The 26,788-nt window shown below is 42.4% G+C and overlaps 1 protein-coding gene across 7 annotated transcripts in view; it reads left to right on the top strand.

The window, feature by feature from the left end:
- The window catches only part of Acap2 (ArfGAP with coiled-coil, ankyrin repeat and PH domains 2), a 117,860-nt gene that overhangs the window by 21,929 nt on the left and 69,143 nt on the right, over positions 1 to 26,788 (top strand). For all 7 annotated transcript variants that reach the window (XM_036203169.1, XM_036203170.1, XM_036203171.1 and 4 more), the window contains exon 2: positions 23,415 to 23,472. In XM_036203169.1, the coding sequence (XP_036059062.1) occupies positions 23,415 to 23,472 (58 nt within the window). The remainder of the gene's footprint in view (positions 1 to 23,414; positions 23,473 to 26,788) is intronic.

Below are 26,788 nucleotides of genomic sequence, written 5' to 3'. Positions count from 1 at the left end.
ATACTTTTCTACCTGCTGCTTATATTCTTTTTCTTATTTTGTCACTGAAGAACAAATATTTCCCTTTCTCTTTTTGGGGGTGGGAGTTGAGACAGGGCCTCTCTGTGTAGCTGTAGCTGCCCTGGAACTCTCTCTGTAGACCAGGCTACAGATGCCAGGCAGCTCTGTGGTAGCAGTGACAGCGATTTGTTGGTTTTCCTCCTTGTTAAGTCCTAGATAGATGAGTTTGCACATCTTTGAAGTTTGTCCTATGACTCAGCTCATTTACATGGGAACGCTTTGACCCTTTAGGGTCATGAATTATTTATATGTATTGTTTTTTTTTTTTTTCCCCCTCAAGACGGGGTTTCTCTGTGTTACAGCCCTGGCTGTCCTGGAACTTGCTCTGTAGACCAGACTGGCCTTGAACTCATAGAGATCCACCTGCCTCTACCTCCTGAGTGCTGGGATTATAGGTGCCATGAACTATTAATGTTGGCTGTCACTACAGGTTCTGTAGGTATTAACAATGTAATAATGTGGTATTATTTTGTACCCATGTTTATATTTGATATAAATATATATGATATGATATTATGTTTATATTCATAATACAAAGAATTTTATGCCTTCAAATTTGGTGTGAAATTAGAGTGTTCCTACAAGTTGTAACTTAAGACAGTTTAGTCATGAAGGAAAAGATTTTGTTGACAGTTCTATATCCATTTAAAAATGGCATTTGTAGTTTAAAAATTAGCAAGCAAGAAAGTAATACCTGGTGCAGATGTGACTTTCTGGGCGAATTCTAACCAAACATTTAATGACACAATGATGTCAGTTCTACATAATTCAGAAAGCAGACAAGCCGGGAATCACTCCCGACTCTTTTTGTAATGGCTGCAACATCCACAGTTACAAGACAGAAAACAATAGTCTTCACGGTTTTGGAAATGACACCTGAAATATGGAAAAAGATAGAATGTTCAGTGGGGTTTGCGACAGAAATGTGAGTTGAGTATAAAGTTCAAAGCCAGTTGATGTGATTGGCTATGTTAGTAAAGAACAGAATCAGATGATCATTTCATACGCTCAGGAAAATGCCCTTGACAAAACCCACTGTTCCTGATGGAGAAGCTCAGGTGGAAGCTTCTAGTAAACTAGGAATAAAAGAAATTTCTAGCCTGACAAAGTGCATCTATGGCAACTGTATGGCTAACATCCCTTTGTGCAGAAACTAATGCTTTATTCCTTAACGAGGAACAAGGCAAGTGTGTGTGCTTCCTAGAGATTCTAGGTGGTGCCAGTGGGGGCTGGGAGGGAGTGGAGGGAGGAAGTAGGAGTTTTTGTTAGCAGGTGACATGATCTTATATGTAATAAATTTGATAGAATCTACCAAAAACTGACAACAAACTCCCAAGAGTTTGTAATAACTAAATTTATGTATACTGGTATTGAATTATTAGAAGTTGAAATGTAAAAATTTCTCCTTGTGTTTCTTAGCTTTTTGTCACTGTAACAAAATCCCTGAGAAAGACAAGGGGAGACATTCATTTGGCTTATGGTTTCAGAGGTTCCAGTCTGTGTTGTTCCTGAGTCACAGTGAGGCGTGGCATCATGTCAGGGCCTCTGGAAGAGCAGAGCTGCTCAGCTCATGGTGACTGGGATGTGTGTCCTTAGGGACACATGCTCTGTGACCTGCTTCTGTGATCTAGTCACACTTCAGGAATGCCATCAGGTTATGAATTTGCCAGTGGATCAATCCATTCTTGGTGAAGTCACATCTGCAAAGCACTGGGGTCCAGCTTTTAACTTAGGGCCTTTTGGGTGGAAATTTCCTATCCGAACTAGCACCTTTAAAACGACATTGCAAGCATGAGGTACAGATGGGTAAGACTTGCAAACCAGTTAATGTATCTGTTTTTAAAATCTATTGGCTGGAGAGGTGCTCAGTGGTTAAGAGCACTGGCTGCTCTTCCAGAGGACCTGGGTTCAATTCCCAGCACCGGCATTTGACAGCTCACAACTGTCTGTAACTCCAGTTCCAGGGGATCTGACACCCTCACATAGACATACATGCTGGTAAAACACCAATGCACATGAAATTGTGGATATAAAAACAAACTCAAGAAACTTATCAACACCCTCCCCCCCAAAAAAAAACCAGAAACCAAAACCTAAATACATAAGCCAAAGACCAATAAGACAAAAAAGAAATGCCCAAGAGAGCAATATGAGACCCAGAGTCTACAAAAATACAATTGAGTTCATTTAGCCAGGTGATGGTGGCACACGCCTTTAATCCCAGTATTTGAGAGGCAGACGCAGGTGGAGCTCCAAGTTCAAGGCCAGCTTCATCTACAGAGTGAGTTTCAGGTCAGCCAGGGCTACACAGAAAAAAAAAAATCTCTCAATCTCTCTCTCTCTCTCTCTCTCTCTCTCTCTCTCTCTCTTTTCTCGTGTATCCATGTCAGTGTATATATTGTGTGTGTGTGTGTGTGTGTGTGTGTGTGTGTGTGTGTGTGTGTGTATGCAGGTGCCTGTGGAGGCCAGAAGAGGGCGTCAAATCCTCTGGAGCTGGAGTTACAGGCAGTTGTGAGCAGTCCAATGTGGGTGCTGGGAACCAAACTTGGGTCTTCTGTAAATGCAGAGAGTAATCTCCAGCCCCCAGGATATCTATTTTCTGAGACTGGGGTGTAGCTCAGTGAATGAGGCTTGGTCTACAGAACTGAAAAACATATCAGACTTTCCCAAATTGTTGTGTGTATTTCATGTACTCCGACTTTTTAAAAATAGTAAATAATGAGTAGATTCTGAAATTCACCTAGAATAGCCAAAACAACTTTGGAAAAAAGGAACCAAAAAATCCTAAGACAGTGTAATACTGTGACAGAGCAAGGGTCAGTGGAGCTGGCTAGAGAACAAAACAGTTCAAACAGTCTATAGAAATGTGACAACTAGTTCTGAGCAAAAATCTTAACTTTGAGAAGTACAGCGAAGGTAATGAGAACACTGGGATGTTAGGTGTTTGCAAATCATATTGTAATCAAGAACTTCCAGAATGTATAAAGACTTCTCAAAAGTTAAGAATAAGAAAACAATATAATTAAAAACTGAGCAGAAGTTTGGAACAGGACACTTCACTGAGGTTGTAAGAACAGCAAATATGCCTGTGGAAAATGTCGATCAACTTTATTAGTCACCACGGATGTACAGATTAAAACCACCCCAAGAGGAATGACCAAAAATGAATTCAGCCTCCTGTGCCAGGCACGAGGGATACCCAGAACTCAGGGATAGTGTTAGTGTCAGGGTGTGGAGCGTAGCAAAGCCACTTTGGAAAAGCAGTTCGAGCCAGGCTTGAGGATTTAGCTTTGGTGGAATAGTTTCCCAGCCAGTGGGGGGCCTGCGTTAGAACCCCAGCACTGTCCTACTCAAAGATCTCCACTTAAATGATGCATCCGCTCTCTTCCTAGCTGTTTACCCCTGAGAAGAGAAATCACAGACCGACGGTGGGGAGATGGCTCAGTTGGAAAGATGCCTGCCATGAAAGCATGAGGACCGGAGTTTGAAGTCCCAGTATCCACATAGAAAGCTGGGTACAGCAGTGTGAGCCTGCAGTCTCAGTGGGCAGAAACTGGCAGCTCTCTAGAGCTCACCAGCCAGCCGGACTAGTGGATTGGTGAGCCCCAGGTTTAGTGAGAGACTGTCTCAAAGAAAGATGGGAGTGATAGAGGAGGATGCCCGACATACCCATGAACAAGTACACTCCCCCCCCCCCCCAATCATATCCCTGCAAAGATTTTTTGTGGGAATGCTCCTAGCAGATTTTTTTTTTATATAAAATAATAGCTAAAACTGGAAAGAATGCATATCTCTGTTGTGTGGTAGATATATAAACAAAATGTCACTCAACAATAAAAGTCTACACAGTGGATGGATGAATCACAAAATAAGTGTGCAGAATGAAGGAACCCAACCACAAAGAGTCCACAGGAATTTACTTCTTGAGCATGTGGAAACTTAAATTCATGTATCCTGGGCAGAGATGGGGGGCAGAGATTGCAACAGGCCTCAGGAGACTTTTGGAATGTTCTAGTAAGTTCATGACTGAATTTTGTGGAGTTGTGGATGTATATTTAAAAGCTTACCCAATTGTATACTTTAAACATGTTCAGTTTATGTCGGTTATACCTTTATAAAGCTATTTACTAAAATGATTGGAAACCTTGAAGAACGGTAAACTCTGGCTGCTGTGGCCCTCAGTGGTGAGTGTGTAGTCTGCTCTTCTCTTGCTGGAGGGTATTCGTTGTTTTCAATATTTCTGCCCGTTTCTCAGCATCCTGGCATGGGACAGTTCCATGGTACAAACCAGCCTGGGGCCGATGGTTCACATCTTCAGACCCGCAGTTGAGACTGCTCAGCCACTTGTGTTTGGAATCCTCTTTCTGCTGCGTGGACCACTCCAGTCAGATTTCACATGTAGAAACAATCAGCCCACAGAGTGATCTCTGGAGGATGGCTGTCAGCCTGTGAGATCGTGAAGCGAAGGAACCTGTTCATGTGCTTTAATTTGGGAATGGTCCTAAAAGTTCTATGTAAAGAGATGGCCTCACCCCAACTTCCAGCTCATCTTTGAACTTTCCAAACCTGCCCTCTTCTCATCCTTGCTAAAAAATGGTTTGCGGTGAGAGGTCTGCTGTGTCCTGCTGTGCTGGTACTTTCATACCAACTGGACGCAAGCTGGAGTTAGAAGACTCAGCTGAGAAAACGCCGCTGCTGCCAGTCAGGACTCATGATTGATGGGGGAGGGACCAGCTCATTGTGGGCGGTGCCACCCCTGGGCTGGTGATCTTGAGTGCTATAAGAAAGCGTGCTGAGCAAGCCACGAGGAACAAGCCACTCAGCAGCACCCTCCATGGCTTCTGCATCAGCTCCTGCCTCCGGCTTCCTGCCCCAGCCTCCCAGGGTGATTGTCTACAGGCTGTAAGCTGAAAGGAGCCCTTCCCTCTAACTTGCTCTCTGTCATGGCGTTTTGTCAACGGAAACCCTAAGACAGCTGGGAAGCCTTGCTCTGCCTCTAGTCATCAGATCTGCGGAGGGCCTTGTGGACGTAGTTTGGCATCTCATTTGGGGTGATGGCCGTAGTTGGTAGAGATTTCCTTGGCAGACTGTTCAGTAAGGTGTAATGTTAATGGTGTTGATAGGCCCTTCCCGACTGATTTGAAGATGTGTGCTGTGTTTGGATCATTTATTTGGTCTTTTATTACATGGATTCCTTCCTGCTGTGCAGGATTGTGGAGCCAGTTCCTAGTTTCCTAGGAGGGGCTTCCTGGTCCTGTCACTTTGGTTTTTATTACTGTTTGTCTCCACCCCCTCTTTTTAAGTCAATGCTGTAGGTAAACCTTAGGGTTCTGTCTTTTCTAAACTTCAGAGAACTTGATTCTTAGTAACAACCGTTCTTTCTCTTCAGAACTTGATTGCTTTCTCCTCCTCCTCCTCCTGCTCTCCTCTCCTCTGCTCTCCTCTCCTCTTCCCCTACCCCGCTTCACAATTCCTTTAAGTACTTGAGAAGGACTACTTTGTTTTTTAAATGGAAGAGTTAAAATGCTTATTTTTAGGATGCCTCGTAGCTCAGAGATTTTAGAATTCTCAAAACTCCTTTGAGAGAAGTAGAATAGATAACATTTGTGGATGCAGAAGATAAGTAAGTCAGATGTAAAGTGGGTGGACCAGTGTGACAGATTCACGACGGAGTCAGAACACAGGCTGTACCAATCCCACTCCGTGTCTGGGCACTGAGTCTTAAGATCTGCTTTTCTACCAAGGAATACCATTGACTTACTACTGGGATTATATTGGCAGATAACGCAGGAATGAAGATTATATTAAATCATGTATTAGGTATTTATATTCTTTTCTTTTTATTATGAAGTAAGGAGTTCTCATAATACATTAATTAGAAATGACCATATGCCATATTGTCAGTAAACTTATAGGAACCCCAGGCTAACAGGTTCCTAAGTGTGTGTATGTGTGTGTGCGTGCACATGCATGTGTGTATGCTGTTTTTGAGGAGGACAGGACCTATGTAGTCCTAACTGATCTGGAACTTACTATGTAGACCAGGCTGACCTCAGACTCACAGAGTTCCACCAGCCTCTGCCTTCAGAGTGACGGAATTAAAGTCGTGCACCATCACACCCACTGTGTGTGCATTTTTAAAAAAAAAACAGGATGCAGAAGTGTATCAGTGTATCTTGGACACTGATGTTTTGAAAGGGAAGTTTGGAGTGGTTGGTTGTTAGGTTTCTGCACTCCTGACAGTGTGAACGGCCTTCACGTTGTAGTCGAAGTGGAGCTGGTATGGTGAGAACCAGCCGCATTAACATTGTAGGTATTGTTTTGATCCGAGTCCCTGAAAGAGAATCCACATGCCTTCAAAAGGAGAAGTGCCATAGAGTAGCCCCGTAATAGCAAAGTCTTCCCAGATGGCTCATCGCTGAATACATTTCATATTGTGATTTCTTCCAGATTTTGGGAGACTCCTTTTAAAGAAGGTTATATTTTTGATATACGATACCTCTTTTTTGAAATATAAGTTTTGGGAAGATGTGCGTGTTGACTTGTAAGGCAGATTTAGCCTTTGGGAGTTTGGTCGGCAGTCTGTTTTAAGATCGGATGGTGAGAGGAGTGACATCATTTCCTTTCTACACCTGCCTACAGCTCTCCTCTCCTGGGCTGGTGGCTGTGTAGATAAATCAGTCTCCTGTTTGCAGACATGGGTTCTGTGTTCTTGGGACATTTAGCTTGTGGAGCATAGTCAGACAGAGGTGGGTGTATATTCTAACCCTGTGCCTGGGTACCTCTTTCAGTTTGTGATAGTGAGGTCTGATTAAGTATAAGACAGATCTAATGAAAAGTAATGAAGTAATAAAAAAGATCTTTGAATGTGTGTGGGCATAAAATAACATTAGTAATTTTTCTGTATGTGGGGAGGAAGGAGAATGTAGGGGAAATCCCACTCAATTAATAGCAAAAGATGACAGATAAGCAGAGGCAAAATTAGCATACAGTGTTTGAGACGCTCCAAAGCAGTAGCTCAAAGTTACCTTGTCACAAGGTAGAACATGACTGGGGAATCGTACCTGTTTGTGTAAACTCACCACTGTGGAAGTATAAATCCTTCCTGGATTAATTTGTAGTAAGTGTAATACCAGTGTTCCAGAGTTTAGAGGAAAGACTAAATATGTGAGCAAAAAGTCCTAAAATTTAACACCAGTGAACACAATGTCCCTAAGCAGATTTAAAATGTGTTGTTAAAATAATAGCAGTTAGTAGTGTCCTTAACCAGATTTAAAATGTGCTGTTAAAGTACAGAACTTGATCATAGAACAGATGAAAGAATTAAAAAAAAAAAATCCAGACTAGACAAAATGTCTATAAATTTAGAGAATGTTGAAAATAAATGAAAAGGAAAGGTTGTTACTTGGTAAATATGTGAGAGGCGACTGTTCTGTTACGATGTTAATCTATGGCACTTCTCCTTTTTAAGGCATTTGGATTCCAGAATGGGTGTTAGATGGAGTAATTAGTTCTGTGTTGAAATTGAGTCTGTGAATAAAGTGTACATGAGAAGGCTTGTGTCCTTAGAATCAGGATAATTTTCTAGAGCGTGGTACCAAAGGCAGAGCCTTGAAATAGATTTGGCTATATCAAAATATTATCCATTTCCTTAGCAAATGGACTATGGGAATTTGGAAAATGTAAAAAAATTTAAAATTCTGTATTTTAAAAGTATTAAAAAAAGTCCTGAAAACCTGGCATAGTGGCTCACACCTTTAATCTTAGCAGAGGGAGGCAGGCAGATCTATGAGTTCAAGGTCACCCTGGTCTACACAGTGAGGCCCAGGACAGCCAAGAGCTACATAATGATACCCTGTCTCAAAAAAACAAAAACAAAAACAAATATAACAACAACAAAAAGTTGTGTAATTCCAGTTAAATGTCTAGATCTACCAAGACAGAAAACCTAAAGGTGCCTAGGTCTTAGGGAAGCAGGAGCTGAGGGGAAGAAATCCCTGATGGATCTGAGTGTCTTTTTAGGGTTATGAGAATGTTCTAAAATTAGATGGTGGTGGATGATCAACTTTGTGCATATACTCAGAGTTATTGAATTGTATGTTTTAAATGGGTGTGGAATTTGAATTATATCTCAATAAAGCATTTAAGTTTTCTTAATTGAAAAAATATCACAGATGATGGACTAATGTCATAGACAGTTGAAATGTCTGTGACTAGTGAACTAAGAAATGCTTCACTTTTTGTATTAAGTAAACATGCAAATTAAGTCAACATTGAGATGCCATTATTCAAAGTCTTGCATTTTGTTGATTAACTTCTGGGTGTGTGATGGTTTATGATCCCAGCTCTTTTTCCCAGCTAACCAGGAGTTGGAGGTGGGAAGTTTTAGCCTGAAACAGTGTAGGGAGATGGTTTCAAAAGTGTAGGACTGGGATGTAGGTCATTGGTAGGTAGAGCACACTTGCTTGGCATGAGTGGCTCTGGGTTCCCAGCACTGAATAGAAAACGGCTACTCCTGCTGGGCGGTGTGGCGCACGCCTTTAATCCCAGTACTCGGGAGGCAGAGGCAGGGGGATCTCTGTGAGTTCCAGGCCAGCCTGGTCCACAGAGTGAGTTCTAGGACAGCCAGGACTACACAGAGAAACCCTGTCTTGGAAAACCGACCGACCGACCAACCAACCAACCAACCAACCAACCAACCAACCAACCAACCAAAAAAAGCCCTTCCTGAGTGTCAAAAGTGGAAGACCTTAGCACAGGAGGCAAGCCTGTTTTTACACAGGTGATCAAGTGTGAATGGACTCATCTGTGTGGAGAGGCTGGAAGGGGGCGGCCTGTCACTACGTGCAAACCCTCGCAGCATCCGCACTCAGGACACAGCAGTTCCACAGTAAGAACGTCAAGGCTGTGTCCCTTTGATCTGCTCAGAGTTCCTCCAGCTTAGTGTTCATCGGCTCAATTTCTGTAGGGCTGAACATCACAGTGAAGCCTTGGTTCTCAGTACAAACTGCTTTATAGGAATTGATTTCTTTTGGGTTCTGAGGATCAGATAATAGGAAAGTGCTATGGAGGTGTATGTAGCCCAGCCTTGGCTGCTTTGTCTCTTTAAGAAGTTGTTGGAAACCACCCCGAAGATGTATCCTCAGGCAAGCTGAGCAACAACACCAGGCTGGTTGAATGCAGTTGTTAAAGAACAGAACATTGAGGCGTCATTTCTCATCAGTTCAACGTCTGACACGTCCTCTGAGGACAATGTTAGGTGGAGTTTTGAAAGAAAAAGAAAAGAAAATTGCTAGAAATTGTAATTCTTGCTTTTTGAAGAACATTTAACCCACTAATCCATCAAGCTAGGATTTAGCCCTCTAGTGTCGAGCAGGGCTCCGCTCCTGTTCTTGTGTTTTATCTAATAAGAACTATGGAAGGGGAATTTAACGTCACATTAAAGGGATAAAATTGAAGGAAAAACCCGGATACCGTGGGTACAGATGAGAGAGCCCCCTGTGCAGCGTGGATGGTGGGGACTCACTGTAAGGAGTATTTGGCAGGACAAAGGTAGTTGGGAATTGCCAAGGTGTAGGCTTTTAGTCAGAATGGTGAGTTCAGAGTTGGCCAAATGTAGGGAGAGTCTAGATGGAGGCAGGGACAGCCGTGAGGACCAGCTCATGGGCTTTTTGAGTCCTGCTGAAGACTGACCTGAAGAGAGTGGAAACCCGAGAAATGTTAAATCTTGGGCAGTCAGGGCTTTCTTTTTTGGGAGACAGTCTCACTGTGTAGCCCAGAATAGTCTTGAATTCATGGTCTTCCCTCCTCCGTCCCTCAGCTGGGGTTACAGGTGTAATCTTATTTGTGCTTTTAAAGAACATGTTGACTGTGGTTGGTAAAGTGGCTTAGGGGTAAATGTACTTGTGACTGTGCCCACATGGTAGGAGGAGAGTCAGCAACTCTACCTTTCTCTGACCTCCATATATGCACCATGGTGTGTGCACACAAATAAATATATGTTAAAAAAAAAAAGTACAAAAAACCATGTTGATTGTAGTGTGCTGGCAAAATTAACAACGGTTTGGGGCCAGGAGAGCCTTTACAAGGCAGTTGCTGCAGGTCAGTGGAGGAAATGATGGTTAGCACCTGGGAGAAGTAGGCAGGAAATAGAGAAGAAGATGCGATGTTGTCGTGCATGGGCATCAGCACCATGAAGGAGCTCAGGGCTGTCCAGATTTGTGTCTTGAGCATCTGTATGAGAAGACAAGAGAGCAGGTTTGGAAGACGGTGTGTTGGCTGTAAGTTCTGATGCTCTGGGAGGGGATTTTAGTTCTGCTTTTCTTGCAGGTGAGGAGAATTCCCTTTTACATTTAAAGATTTGCTTTTGCACTTCAGATGGTTTAAGGTTTTTAGCGCATGCTAAGTCTTTCCTGGAAGGACTGCTCTTTAGTTGGCGATGGTTTGTCTTCCACTGTTAAAATAGTGAGAGCTGACGAAGTTGGTGTGTGTTCTTTTAGTCGATCTGTTCTTGTAGTGGTTAGAAATCTCTTCTCTGTTTTCTTTTCCTTTGGAGGCTGGCTTCAAGCTTAGTTACTCCTAAACTCTCAGCTCTCCAGCCTCTGCCTCCTGAGCCGGGGACTGTAGTCCTGTGCCGCTACACTCCGCTCTGGAAGTCTTTTGGGAGGACGTTCCTAACTGTAGTCTCTTCTCCTGGTGCCATGTAGGCGATTCCCTTTTTCTCAGGGAAACGTGGCGTCACTCTCACGGTGTGATGGCTACAACACGTGCTAACACGACAGGTGTAGAGTGGTATTTTAGCATTTTAAAATTTGGTTTCTTAACTGATAGTAAGGTAGCACATCTTTCTGTGTTATTGTCTCCTTCATACTTCCTCTTCCTAAGTTGTCTGTTCCCTTCATACTTCCTCTTCCTAAGTTGTCTGTTCTGTGGCGTCCTGCTGTGCTTCTCTTGGCTTGCTTGTCCTTTTCTCTGTCACTTGTGGACACATTGTTCAAACGTAATGCTTTGTCAAAGAAAATCTCTCCTCGGGGCTGGAGAGATGGCTCAGCTGTTAACAGCACTGACTGCTCTTCCAGAGGACCCGGGTTCAATTCCCAGCACCCACATAGTGGCTCACAACCATCTGTAATGAGATCTGGCACCCTCTTCTGTGTACATAATAAATTAAAAAAAAAAATGATCAATGTTGGTGACACAGATATCAGCTGATGGTTCATCTGATTGCTCCGTACTCTTGTACTCTTGTAAGCAGGGTCTACCTTTGGTGACCGAAGGCATTGTTTACTTTTTTTTTTTTTTTTTGGTTTTTCGAGACAGGGTTTCTCTGTATAGCTTTGTGCCTTTCCTGGATCTTGCTCTGTAGATCAGGCTGGCCTCCAACTCACAAAGATCCGCCTGCCTCACCTTCCGAGTGCTGGGATTAAAGGTGTGCATCACCACCGCCTGGCCATTGTTTACTTTTAAAATAATGAACTTCATTTTTTTTTTTTTTGCTAGTTTTTTTTTGGGTTCACTGTAAAATCAAGCAAAAAGTGCAAAAAATTCCTATATACCTCCTGCCCCCCAAAAAACACACCCTGTGCCAGAGGGAACATTTGTTAAATCGATGAACACTTCGGTGTCACCCAAAAGTCCATACTTCAAATCAGGTTCACTAATAGCGTTTAGGCAGTTTTATAATGGCTTGCATCTACCATTGTAGAACCATACAGAATATGATTTGCTTTATATATACTAGTTTTGCTATTTTTTTACTAAGTGAAAAAATCCTGTTTATACCTCTGCTTTACCTTCTTCCCCAACCTCTGCTTACAACTGGTCCTGCCACTGTGTCCGTAATTTTACTTTTTTTTTTTTTTTCTTTGTTTTGGTTTTTGAGACAGGGTTTCCTCTGTGTAACATTCCTGGCTGTCCTGGAACTCACTTTGGAGACCAGGCTGGCCTTGAACTCACAGAGATCCAATTGCCTCTGCCTCCCGTGTGCTGGGACTGAGGGTGTGCACCACCATGCTCAGCTTCATAATTTTACTCTTTAAAGGAAACTTTGTTTAGACTCTGAAGTGTGCATCCTGCCCTCTTTCATTTTCTTTCTTTCTTTTTTGTTGGTTTTTCGAGACAGGGTTTCTCAGTGTAGCTTTGTGCCTTTCCTGGAACTCACTTGGTAGCCCAGGCTGGCCTCGAACTCACAGAGATCCGCCTGGCTCTGCCTCCCAAGTGCTGGGATTAAAGGCGTGCGCCACCGCGGTCCAGCCTCTTTCATTTTCTAAGGTGCACCACAAGTTTGTCTGTGTCTCTTGGGTGATGGTATTGGGGTGTGAACCAAGGGCCTTGCGTGTGCGAGGCAGGTACCCTGAGCTCTGTCCTTAGCCCTCTTTACTTTGTGTTTTGATAGGGTCTCACTGAGTTACTCATTCTGGTTTTGAATTTGCTTTGTAGCCCAAGCAGAATCTGAACGTATGCTCTTGATGTCTTAACCATTGGAGTAGCTGAGAGCACAGGACCATGCTGACAGGCCTGGTTCTCTGTGTGTTTTCATGGCTTGCCAGCTCATTTCTTTTCGGTGTGACTCACAGTCCACTGCCTGGGTGTCCCACACGCTCCCATCCACCAGTAAAGACGTGACGGTTGCTTCACTTCGGCACTTTGAGCAGAGCTGCACTTCGGCACTTTGAGCAGAGCATGCGCATAGAGGCCGTTGATGGGGTGGACGCGAGCCTTTAGCTCCGTGGAGCACGGTCCCAGGGTTGTATGAGTGTGCTTGATCTCATTAGGACTGCTAGCTGGATTTCCAGGTCTGTCTCCTCTGTGTTGTCCCAGCCCTTGCCAGCCTCTGAAGCTGCAGTGTTCGGTTTTGGTCACTCTCTCGTAAGCGTGTTGGAGCGTCCTGTTGGAGTCTCCTGGTTGTTGTTTCCATATACTTGCTGTCTTAGTATCCTCCTCCGGGAGCTGCCCCTCGGGCCTTTTGCTCATTGAAAATTGGACCTATTTTCTCCTTACTGGCTTTCAACTTCTTTTTATATTTTGGTTAACATTCCTTTATTAGTTTTTTTCTTTCTTTTCTGTACTAAGGATCGATTGCACATGGCCTTGAGCATGCTAGCCAGTTGCTCTAGCGATGAACTATATCCCTACATCAAACAGTCCTTTCCAAATAAGTTCTTTGTAAATATTTTTTCTCTGACTATGGTTTGTCTTCCTGTTCTCTTGAGAAATATTTACTTTTAAATGAATGACAGGCGTGTTTATTTGTGATCATAGTTTCTAATGAATTGATGAATGTTTTTGCATAAGAAATCAAGACTGTGTCTGGACATGATAGTTCACACCTGCCTGTAAATGTAGTATTTACCTTGCAGAAACAATGATTGCTGCTTTGAAGCTGGCCTGTGCTGTAGGTAAGACCTTGACTCCAGGAAAGTTATTCACCCACTTGCCCACCCACCCACCGTCTCTCTCTGTCTTCTTCAGTATGTGGTTTGACCAGTAAGATTTAAACCAGCCAAAAGTCTGTAAAGCTTAAGTAGTAGTCCAGATTTTCCTCTGTGGATTATGTTAAACACAAAATATTTAACCTTATGGGTCACAGAAATTCTTGATGTTTCAGCAATACAGTTAATGTGATTGCATGAGGTTGAGAAAAAAAAAAATTGTGTGTCCAGTCTAGGCTGGCCTCAAACTCCCAGTCCTCCTGCCTCAGCCTCCCAAGTGCTGAAATATACTCATGTGCCACTACACCTGGCTTATTCTCATTTTAGTTTCATGGGCTGCCATAATCTAATTACTATATTTTCTTGGAAACTTTAAAAATACTTAATCTCACCTTAGAAGTACATTCTTGTACTTCTAAGCGGGCCATCACAATATCAGGCCCAAAGTGTTTTCCCTTTTGAAAGTTGTTTTGTAATCATCTTAAAAACCCACTGTGGCTGGAAGTGGCGCACACCTTTAATCCCAGCACCCTGGAGGAGAGGCAAGTGGATCTCTGAGTTCTAGGCCAGCCTGGTCTACATAGTTCTGAGATAGCTAGGGCTCCACAGAGAAACCCCATCTCAACAACAACAACAACAACAGCAACCACAGCAACCACAAAACCCTCAGGTCAACTTGGTTCCTCCATAACCGTACGGGGTTTGTGCGCATCTGCTTGGCGGCCCTTCACATCCCCCCCTTAACTTTTCCTTTCCCCAGGGTTTTTTGTTTTGTTTTATTTTTTAAATTTCTTTAAATTTATTTTTATTTTACGTGCATTGGTGTTTCACTTGCATGTGCGTCTATGTGAGGGTGTCAGATCCCTGGAACTGGAGTTACAGACAGTTGTGAGTTGCCGTGTGGATGCTGGGAATTGAACTCAGGAACTATGGAAGAGCAGCCAGTGCTCTCAACCACTGAGCCATCTCTCCAGCCCCCCCTTCCCCCAGCTTTCAATACCTTACCTTTTAATGGAGTTTAACTGTGTAGCTCAGGCTGCCCGGCACCCTGACCCTTCCCTCTCACAGTCCTCATGCTAGGGCTGCAGGCCTGTCCACCAGGCCCTTCAAAATTCTGACTTTTAACATCAAAGTGCCCCGAAGTTTAGCCCTCTTTTTTGATGTGTGGTCTCAAGTCTGTAGGTACTGTCTTTTGTATCTATAATTCTTTTTAAAAATATAATCTGTTTTTCTTTCTTTTCTTTTTTTTTTTCTGGAGCTGAGGACCGAACCCATAGCCTTGCACTTGCTAGGCAAGCGCTCTACCACTGAGCTAAATCCCCAACCCCAGTTATTTTTATTTTATGTGCATTCGTGTTTTGCCTGCTTATGTGTCTGTGTGAGGGTATCAGAAACCCTGGAACTGGAGTTACAGACAGTTGTGAGCTGCCGTGTGGGAGCTGGGAACTGAACCTGGGTCCTCTGGAGGAGCTGTCAGTGCTCCTAACCACTGAGCCATCTCTCCAGCCCTGTATAATTCTTAACTCACATCTCCATCTTAAACATCTTCCCTAAGCTCTGGACTACCTGTTTGGTCTCACCACTTATATACCGAGGAAGTAATTCGGGATAAATCTAAAACTGAGTTCTAGATCTTCTCTCTAAACTGGTACCACTCAGTTTCCTGTTTCGTTTGCTTGTAACTCCATCCTTTCTGTTTCTTTAATCAAAGCCCCGTCTCACCCTTGATTATACAGTACCCATGCACTTGTGCACACATGCACACACTTGTATGTTACACCCAACTCATCAGGAAGCCCTCCTGACTGAACTTCAGTGGATGCCCAGGACCCGGGGAGTTTCACCATGGTGGGTGGTGGTTTGATCAGCCTCTAGTGAGTGCTGCAACCTTCCTGTTTGTTTCTTTACACTCTTCTGCCCAACGGCCAGATGGCCAGACGGAGTCTTGTTGCCTCTTCCCCATCAGACTGCTGTGGCCAGCAGTCCTGCGTATTCCTCTCTCTGGCCTGCAAGGCTCTCAGTGTGCCGGGGTTCTCCATTAGCCCTGTGTCCCTTGTTTCTTTCTGTTCCAGCCTCGTTGCCTTCCTGCTCTTCCTTAGACACACCAGGGCTGTTGCCTTGTTGGTTGGTTTTCTAACAGCCCCTCTTGATGGCTACTACCTCACGCCGGGCCTTTGATTGAGGCCACTTTCTTGGGGAATGCATCTAGATTACCCTGTTGAAAACTGGAGCCCAGGCCACTTCTTCCACTCCACGTGCCCCAGTTGATTATCATGCTCCTGGTTTCCTGCCTGAGTTCCCTTAGGATGGTATAGGACGGCAGGGGTCACTGCTGACTTACTGATCCCACTGTAACAAGTGGGCGCTTTCCTTTGCCACCTTCTCTGTGGCGTGACTTTAACTCCCATGGTGATTAACCTGGCATCGTGCCTGCTGGAATTCACTAACTCCCTGAACAAGAAAGACAGGCTGTTAGGGGAGGAGGAAAACATGCAGATACCTTCCTGAACTAGTATTGGGTTTTATGAGGAGGAAAAAGGAGGTCATCTCATGCCTGATTAAAATGTTTCTAGTATTCCTTTAGGTTGGTGCCCCATCAGTAATGGATATTTGCCATTGTGCGTGGTAAACATCACTGGCTATAGCTGCCTTCTGCCACGGAGGGGACGCGCAAGGTGTGGCTTTAGAAGTCCCATGCCTGACCTGGAGAGGAGTGGAGGCCTGGGGACAAAAGCCCCTGTGTGTCCAGTTCTCCTTCCAGCCCAGCCTGGCTGTGTAGAGTAGAGTAGTCTAGATAAGAAACACAGCTCGGCCTTTATTTCCTTGTTTTATTTCTTTTTAATTTTGAGTTGGGATTTACAGTTGACGCTTGTGTGATGACTTGAGGATGTGGTCCTATTCACCTACCTACTGCTTGTGTCTCACTCTGTGTGTTGGCTGGCTTGCAGTTTGGGTTGTATTCCTTCCCACCCCTGTAGTTTACTGTGGATGATATTGACAGGGGAGGACTTGAGAGGTAAAGAACCATGCTTCATCAATTACAACTGCTTTTTTTTTTTAAAATCATTTTTATTTTGGACAAGTGGCAGGACAGTTGTAATCTGCATGAAGTACATGACTTCTCCTCCTAAAATGTTGGTTGATCAAGCAACTTTGAAAAATTCCACCGTTTTTTTGTATTCCTACGTTACATGAAGTACACAGAAGATCCTCGGAGGGAGAATGAGTTGTTAATACAGAAAAGACTTCATAATTTATAAGTTGTTTATTTCATTCATTCATCCATTCATTTCTTCGTTCATAATTCTGTTGAAAGCACAAGCAAGAGCTTGAAGGAAATTTTGCCTGGGGAAAAAAAGTCAATTTAGGTTTTGGGTTTGTTTTGAATACTGGTGTAGCAGAACGTTAGATCTTAAAGTAATACAGCAGGTGCACCCAGGCCGATCTTCACCTTTTATGGGTGATGGAATGGAGGCTGAAGAGCTTCACATGTTTTATAAGTATTCATATTGGTCGACAGAAAGAGTAAAAAGTTGCTTCTCACTTTTAGCTCATTTTCCTTTTTTTTTTTTTCTTCTCATTTTAGAGTTTCTCTTGGAGCCTACAGGTTTGGTTGGTTCCAGTTTGAGGGAATAGAAGTAGTTACAGCCCTAAGATAATGAGGGAAGGCAGACCTTTTAATTCCATTCACTGGGACTTAAAAAAAAAAAACAAAACAAAACAGGTTTCAGAGCAACTTCTATTATTTTGTAGTGCCTAGGGATCAGATTCTTGTGTTGAGCCTCGGCTTGCTTTTGTTTGGACCTCAGTATGGGTTTTCCTGTGTTTACATAGGCTCTGAGGGTTTCTGAATGCTATGCCATCATGTCATGGTCTTCTGTCTGAGGCTGAAACTGGAAGAGGCTGGGAGACCTTGGCTGTGTACTCAGCACTGTCATGAGGATGTCATCCCCAGCTGCTCAGTTTCTGAGGCTGTGCTAAAGTTTTTCTTCAAAACTGGCCACACTTTCTACACTAGATCTTGTTATCTGTAGCTTGTCAATGAAATGGAAGCAACAATTTAAATTTGTTCATAGAGTTAGTAAGACACAAGTCTGGGTTTATGAAAACTCTGTTACCCTGCCTCTCAATATAACACCTCACAGATCCAGCAGAATGGATCTGGAACTTTATTAGGTACATAGTGGCCATTCATGATATGAATGATTTAATGAGATTATTTTTTTTTAAACAGATGGTTGTGAGCCACCATGTGGTTGTTGGGAATTGAACTCAGGACCTCTGGAAGAACAGCAAATGCTCTTAACCGCTGAGCCACCTCCCCAGCGAGAGATTTCTTTTTAAGAAACAGCTTTCCAGCATTTATGCTCTCTGTCACAGGGAGCTGTGTCTTGCTGTGAGGACTTTGTGTTACTCTTTTTTTCCATTAGCCACAGGGCTGCCTTTGGATCAGTGAGCTGTCCTTGATCTGGCCATTGTTCTTTCCTTGCAAAGAGTAGTCCAGTATTGCTCAAGTTGGAAAAGGCTGTTGAGCTCAAAGAGGAAGTTGGCTAGGGATGATATTTAACCATGACACACAACAGTTCTTTTGAGAATAAATGCTTACTCTGTACGTATGTAATTTATTGGAATAGAGCTACTCTATCAAACAAGAACTACAATGTTAGTTTCAAAATCTGTACATTGTATGCATGCACACACACATGCATGTGCTCCTATTTTTTATTTGTGGCGTTGGGATCCCATCCAGGGCCTCACTCATGATTGTGAAGTACCTTATTAATGAGCTACATGCCAGCCCCGTGCAGTGTTTTGAGTATTTATTATTACTTTATGTTTGATAACTCCTTAGCAAGTAGTCAAGGCTAGGAGTCCTCCATCTGCCTTTAATTGCTGGAGGACATTTGTGTGCTTATTAGTGATCTTGAATATCTTGTTCCTGCATTTTTCATTGCATAATTGTGTGACCTAGTTTGACTAATCCATTGAAAGAATATTGCCAAAGTTGAAGTGAAGGGTGGTGTTATTGCTTTGCCTTGAAAAGATAGCTTTGTAAAAAAACAAAATCAAAAAACTGTTTAGTTTTTGTTTAGCCTTTTATGTTTGGGATGGAATCCAGGGTCCTTTCTTGCACTTCCTAGCAAACAACACTCTACCCCAGAGCTACAGACCAAGATTGATTGTTTTAAAAAGTGTGAGCATGTGTGTGGGAGCATGTGCATGTGTGTGTAGGAGTGTGTGTATTTGTTCAGTGTGTATAGGTATACACGAATTTTTGTGTGTGTGTGTGAGTAGGCTGGAGGACAGACAGTATCACCCTCAGGAAAGATGTTTGCCTCTTTGGAGATAGTCTTTCTTTCTGGCTGGCCAGTGAGTTCCCACACCTGCCTGGCAGTTTGTGTTTGTTTGTTTGTTTGTTTTTTGAGACAGGGTTTCTCTGTGTAGTTTTGGAGCCTGTCCTGGACTAGCTCTGTAGACCAGGCTGGCCTCGAACTCACAGAGATCCGCCTGGCTCTGCCTCCCAAATTCTGGGATTGAAGGCGTGTGCCACCACCGCCTCTGCCTGGCATTTTTATGTAGGCTCTGGGGATCAAACTCAGGTGTTTATGCTTACAACTGCTTTATCAATAAGCCGTCCCCACACACACCCTGTGGAAGAAATGGAGCCTGTTGTTTTGGCCTTTTTAATGACTGGCACTTAAAAAGATGTAATGCTTAGCAGTATCTGGGTGAGCGACAGAGGAAGGCCATATAGATTTGCTTATTATTTTATCAAGTATGTGATTCAGAATGGTTCTTTCACACTAGTGAATAGAAGCAAAAGGAATCAGCTCATCTGAGAGCACAGGGAGAGGTGAAGAGAAGCTGCCAGGGTGTCACACTATGACCGATGACAGGGACAGTCTCTTAGAGCCTACTCCCACTCCTTCCCTTCCCCTCCTAGATAGGATGAAAGGGTAGATTATTAAATCTACATTTAAAGAGCAACAACTTGGTTGAAGTGTTTTACATTGTTATGAATTTTAGTTTATTGATATGAGTTTAAAGTTAATTTTGTTATACTATATATACATTTCTACTCTTGTTTAAGGTATTATGTTTATGCAACTCATTTAAAATTATAATGTATCATTAAGAAATGCAGAATAGTCATCTATGATAATCAAACTTATAGTCATATTAGTTAAGTTTTCTAGATATACATAGATATATTTCAACTGGGTAGGTAATCTTCAAACACTTTAAAGACCTACAGAATATGGCATTTAAAATGTTTTAAAAACTTTCTGGACAATGAGGCATGTCTGCTCCTGGCAGCACCAATTTACTTCAAAGAGGAAGATGGGCATTGAAGACACTCCATATGGAGTTTTCTTCTTGGCAAAAATAGCCATTTGGGCAAGAAACTGTTCTTGCCTGGACTGCTCGACAGTATGTTGTATAAACTGGACATGCAGAACCCATAGGAAAGTGACCACTGAACTTTTCTGAACAGGGTGAGATGGTCCTACAGGTTCCTGCTTCACAGAAGATACTGCCAGACATTCTGCAGGACACTGAGGAAAGCGACTGATGAACTTTGCCAATAGGCAAAACAATCCTTCAAATTTCCTGCTTCAATAAAAGCCTGCCAGAGACTTTAGGCCTGTCGGCTGAATATGAATGCCCCAATGTTGCAGAGGAACTTTGGGCAACATTGCAGAGGAACTTTGGGCAACGTTGCAGAGGAACTTTGGGTGACTGTCCAGGCAGCCAGATGTTTTTGTCATTTCTAGATTTTTTTGGAAGTTGCTTAAAATGCACTTCCTGTTTACTTAGGTAATATTATATCCTTCAGGGTCTTTGGAGTTGAAGAATAGATAGTTATAATTATAGTTTTCCTTAGTTATGATAAAAGGTAAATTAAATATAAAATTTTAGACTCACAAATATAAGATAGATGATAGAATATTTTCTTTAATTTTATCAAATAGAAATAGACTAGATATTGTAACTGTAATTCTTGCTTGGTAATTGTTTTGTTATATATAATTTTACTATGTTAAAGTTAAAACCTTCCTTTTTGATTAGACAGAAAAGAGGAAGTGCTGTGGGATGTCTTTTTATACACTGTGAATATGTGTTGCTCTCATTGGTTGATGAATAAAGCTGTTTGGCCAATGGTGACGCAGAATAAGGTTAGGCAGTGCATTCAAAACTGAAGATGGAGACAAGGAAGGGTAGAGTCAGGAGAGATGCCAGCTGACTGCCCAAGAAGCAACAAGATGCCAGTAGACTGGTAATGCCATGGCTGTGTGGCAACATATTGATGAATAGAAATGGGTTAATTTAAGATGAAAGAGCTAGTTAATAAGAAGCCTGAGCCAAAGGCCATACAGATTGTAATTAATGTAAGTCCCTGTGTGTTTACTTGGGACCGAGTGGCTGCGGGACCGGTCAGGACACAGGAAAACTTCTGACTACACCCCCTTCACATATTTATTTAGTATATTTTATTTTAATGGTCTTGCTCTATTACCGAGCTGATATGGACTCCTTGGCTCTATTTTCTGTCTCACTCTCAGTAGCTGGGACTAGAGAACATTCTATCAGCACCAGCCTTAACACTTCTGTGTATTTTATAGATAAATGTGTAGGATTACACAGTGAAGTGAGATTGAATAATATATAAAACCTTATCAGTCTGTAAGTATATGTTTAGTAGTGACCAGTGATTTAATCAAATCTAATGTTGCTCATTTTAACAAATAAGAGTGTGAAAACTGAGTTAAGGTAAAGGTTGAGATCTAGACGGAGCTCCTGAAAGTCAGTTCAGGTGCTTGCTCTTGGACTCGGCAGATCTGAGTGGCGGCTCTGCTGGGTGCTGCTCTGGAGAGAGGTAGATAGTGGTAGAGGTGAGCACTGCGTGCTTCAGGGCTCATGCAGCAGAGTGGGTGAGAGACAAGTCCCAAAGGAAGCCACTTCGGAGAGTTTTGTTGCCTCAATATAATACTCCATTGTTGAAAATGCTGAACTAATCCAGGGCTATACTTAGAATGCAAATCCTCCTTGACAATTCCTGCTCTCCAGTCTTCTGCATCATAGTTCAGATTGGTAAATCTGCTTACAGATAATTTTTTATGTGTCTCAACAGTTTTTTGGGGGAATTACATTATCCTAATTCTGTAACTTTCTTCTGTGTCCGTGAAATAATTTAATCTCATGTACATAGTTCCCTGTCAGTAAGATGAACTTCATTTGTTTATTTTGAGGTGAGGGTATTGCCCAGGCTGTCTTAGAACTCCCAGGCTCAAGCTGTCCTCCACCTCAGCTTCCTGAGTACTGGGATTCCTGGCATGCATTGCAGCCTCGTCTAGGAACTTGCTCCCTTACCTAAATAGAAGACACCATTATTCATCCAGATTTTCCTGATTAATAGGCATCTTAATTTTCAGTCAATTACAGCATCCTTACAGAGATATATTTATTTGCTCTCAGGTGTGAAGTGAGTTAAAATGATGTGTAGGTGAAGGGGGAGAGGATTCTATTTTCCGGGCTGATGGAACAATGTGTAGTTTGAACAACACTTGAAGACAGTGGCCAGCTTGTTGACCAGGAAGTAGTCTGGCTTCTGTGCTGTGTGTATGCCACCTCCTGTGTTCTTGAAGCATGTTCAAGAAGATCTCATTTATATGGCACATGCTTGCTGAATAACTTAGTTTTTTTTTTTTTTTTTTTTTTTTTAAACTTTGGAGATTTAAAAGCTTTCAAGTTGTGTGTTTTTAGATGGAGCTGATAAAGTAGTATTTGTCCAAAGGTCACCCAGGGTAGCTATGGAAATAGGAAATAGGGTTTATATCCTGGCTGGTTTTGTTTAGTTCATTGGTTGAGAATAGGAAGGTAGTCTCCCATTACTATCCAATTAAAACAAATTTTGGTTAGTTCCTAAAATAACTGTTGGAGAATGGCTAGGCTATCACATGGGTACCTGAAGGTGGCATGGGGCTCTGATTGGAGCTCTGTGGTAGAAGATCTACTTGGCATGCCTGAGGGTTGGATCCTGCTGCCAGCACACACAGAGAACATATGTAACTTTTGTTTTATTACACACCATTTTTAGTGTAAAATCTTAGCTTGAAAGCATTTTAACTGCAGCTGTTTAACTTCAAACATTTCCAGTTTTGGAGTGTGGCTCTGTGGTAGTCTCAGTTGCTCAGTTGTACGACCTGACTTCGGCTGATTTTTCTGTATTAAAACAATATTGATGGGAAAATTGTTTTTATGAGTTATTTCTCACAGCAAGAGCCTTGCTCTTTGGTTTCCTATACTTTGCCGTCTACAAATCAGAGTCCGTTAAGGCTCAACTATTCAAATACTTTATTCTTCTCTTCAAAGTAGGCTTTTGGATGATTTTATTGACTAGTGTCCTTTCTGTATTTTCTGGTATCTTGCTTACATTCTCTTAATTAATTTTTAAAAACACACTAAGCTGTTCAAATTACTTTTATTAATCCGAATCATATAAGTGATTAAAAGTGAAATAGCCTGTGGATGGCAAGATGGCTTGGCGTTAAGACCCTTGCTCCTCTTCTGGAGGACCTGGATTTGGTTCCCCACACGGCATCAGAAGCCTCAACTGTCTCAACTCCAGCTTTAGGGGATCTGATACCCCTGGCCTCTGTGGGCACTTGTATATTTGTGTGTATACCACACACAGACACACATAACTGCATGTAATTGAATATAAATGTTAAAATGTTAGCCTAATGTATTCTCTTATTGGTTTAAACTAGTATCTGTGTCAATGCATGATCATTACATTTACATAAAGGATAATTTTTAACTTCATATCTATGTCTTCACTTAAAAAGAAAAGTTATTTTTCAAGAGTAAAGTGTGCCTTTAAAGAAATAAACTAACCTACTTTATATTCAATTTTCCTAGGGCTGCCTTGGAAGAAGTAGAGGGAGATGTGGCAGAGCTGGAACTAAAACTCGATAAGGTAAACTTTGAAAAATATAATTCTTATTTTTCATAATGAACAGTTAGTGCCCACAATAGGAGCTGGCTTATTTGGGGTCTCTGTGTGAGCAGGTGCGTCACCCTGATTTGACACCCAAGGGAACGAAGCCTGGGGATGTACAGTAGCTTGCCTGTTCAGTTAACTGTCAGAACAAGGGTTTGTGTCCACATCAGACTCCAGAAGTCACAGAGCCTCCTTTACAGTGTTGGAAGTCTGTTTCTGTCCTCGCCATCAAAAGATCTCATTTATCATTTTTGATACTTAATGGATTTTATGGATAATCTGATGATTCTTGTTGTAAATTTATGTGTGCTTGGGTTCAAATACAAATAAAATTTAAAGTGTTCATTCCATTTTTAAGCTAATTCTAGAATGCTTAAAATACTTAATGGTTATATAGTTATATTTTATGTAAGGGTCAACCTAGGCTGATTCCCATCTTTGCTGTTGTTACTGACAATGGTTTTTGGATGTGTATCCATGAAACATTATCTGCTGTGTACCAGGCAGAAGTGTTGAGTGGGAAATACATGAACCCATCTGTTCAGACCTTGTAACTGCTGTTTGGTGACATCTCTCCAGGTTCCTAGATACAGGCGTATGAGTAGATTATATACCTGTCTTGACAGTGATTTCCTATTGTACAGTTAAATGGTATTGCTGTGAAAAGCAGTCTTTTCAGACCTTATGGTACATAGGCATCACCTGGGCATCTTTTGTCAGGGTGGTGCAGATTCTGATTCAGTCAGTCTTAAACCAAAGAACCTTCGAGTCTTAAACTGGAATTCTAGAGTCTTTTTTTAGCCAAAGGGGACTCAGAGTGTGTGAAAATGTAGCAGTGTTTAAAATGTTGCTCTCTGACCCTTCACTTTCTTCTCAGTGATCCATGGTTATTTTCTGTGTTTCTCTTGGTTAGGATCTTGACTCATAAAATAAGTATATCTGTCCGAATTCTTAAGCTGTTGTGCTCTTGGGAGCTCTGGGTACTACAGAGTAGATCATGAGGCACAAGGGCTGGTGAGTTTGGAATAAGCACTCACGGGTGTGGCGCCTTCAGTTCACAGATTTCCTCCCATTGTGCAGGAGAAGTTCTGCTTATGACAGCAGGTTAAATCGCACCAGTGACAGACTGAACATGCTCGACGGCTTCTTAGTCCCTGTTTCTTTTGCATCTGTTGTGTGCACCCAGCGGTCACGTTCTGTCTTGTGAATAGTGCTTCCAGAGTGGTGGTGTTCATGGGTCCAGTCATCCATTCTGCATGGTGCTCTGGTGTTTGCAGCATCACAGTGTCTTCATGTTGCTGTCCAGGCCTGATCTCGATGTCTACCGCATCTTTTCTTTGGTGTGCTTGGTACCTGTTTGTGATGTAGATCCCTTTAAGTCTCAGCTCAATTTCCACCAAACTTTGTTTTTTTTTCTTCTCATTGCATCATTTCTTGAATGCACTTTCAATTAAACTACTACATATTATAATTTTTATTTTGTAGCAGAGCCTTGAGCTTGAAAGCACACAGCCTGGAGCTGCCTAATTTTGCACGAGGCTCTATCATGTAAGTTACATAGTTTTGGGCAAACTCTGCAGCTTTCTAGGCCTTGGTTTCTTATTTTTCTTTTCTTTTCTTTTTTTTTTCTTTTTGCCAGAGCTGAGGACCGAACCCAGGGCTTTGCGCTTGCTAGGCAAGCACTCTACCACTGAGCTAAATCCCCAAGCCCGGTTTCTTATTTTTCAAACCAGGGAGAGTAAGAGTATTTGTCTCTCTCACAGGTATTGTGAGAATGATATGAGCTAGTTTATCGTAGGTAAAGTGCTTAGCCTGGTTCGTGGGCATGCCTGGTGCATGCTATTTATTTTTATTTTCTTTCTTCTGTGTATGGATGTTTTAACAGTATATCTGTGCTCCATGTGTGTGCCTAGTGCCCATGGAGGCAAGAAGAGGATGTTGTATCCCCTGGACCTGGAGTGACAGCCACCATGTGGGTGCTGGGAATTGAACTCGGGTCCTCTGGAAGAGCAGCCAGTGCTCTTAACCGCCCTGCTATCCCTCCAGCCCCAACATGGTGACTTCTAAATAAACAGTGGTAGCCACAGCAGACTGCTGCTGGGCGATGTGGTCAGTCTTCAACAGCAAACAAACAGAAGACACTCTTCTGGCCTTGCCCTTACTGGGCACCCGGCCCTGGGTTTACTTATTTCTGCTCTTCAGCACTGTGGTGCAAAGTTGGATTTACCCTCAGTTAAACATGGAGAGTGAGAGGAGAGACTATTTACTCACTAGGGAGTGAGTTGTTTGTGCTTCTGTCAAGTGGCAAATGCCTATGGCACGGTAATCCTTCAGTGAAAACTTGTTGGGTGAATGAGTTAGGCTCCCAGCCTGACATTTTAGACCAAGTTGATATTTATACTTAGGTACAAACTCTCTTTTTAGCTTTTCATTACTCAGTTATGTTTTTATCCATCACTACCATTTAAAAGGCAAATCTCTGCCCCTCTCTACATCACCAAGTCAGCCTTCATCCTGGGCAGCTACAGTGTGTTCTGGCTGTCAGTGTCCATTCTCCTGTGATGCTGACTTTGTGCTGATTGCATCACAGATGTGTGTGGCCATAGTCTCACCGCTCGGCTGCAGAGTGGTGATTACCCACTGTCTGATGTCTCCATCTCTTCAGTTCTCAGCCTCAGTACTACTGTCTTAGGCTCCCTGCACTCTGGTCTTCTATCCTGCTTTGTTTTTCAAGACAGGGTCTCTATGTGTAGCCTTGGCTGTCCTGGAACTCGCTCTGTAGCCCAGGCTGGCCTCGAACTCACAGAGACCCATCTGCCTCTGCCTCCCGAGTGCTGGGATTAAAGACATGAGCCAAAAATCACCCAGCTGGCATAGATTCTTTTAATAAAATGAAGTTAATATGCGTTTTAAAAAGAGAACTCTTAAGAACCAAACTAGAATGTTAAAGTTGGCATTTTTCTACAAGTGTATAAATCCTAAAATAACTCATTAGTACCTACAGCATTCACTAGTGCTTACAGAATACAGTCCAAACAATTGTTGACATTTCAATAGATTCCTAAGAAAATGGTTAAAAGAACCATTGGTACAACCACATCCGAAACAAAGTTTATTACTAATTTTTGACTACAAAAAGGCAACCAACTTCTATATAAAACTGTAAACAGCAGTGAAATATAAACATGTCACATAAACATTTGGTCCAGCAGCCTTTAATATTGATTAAAAGTCAATGAAAAGTATTTGGTTCAGTGCCTCCCCGCCCCCAACCACCACCACCACCAAAAGC

This window comes from Onychomys torridus, chromosome 12 (genome assembly GCF_903995425.1).
Source record: "Onychomys torridus chromosome 12, mOncTor1.1, whole genome shotgun sequence".
NCBI classification, from domain to species: domain Eukaryota; kingdom Metazoa; phylum Chordata; class Mammalia; order Rodentia; family Cricetidae; genus Onychomys; species Onychomys torridus.
This window is presented reverse-complemented; position numbering and strand designations above follow the sequence as displayed.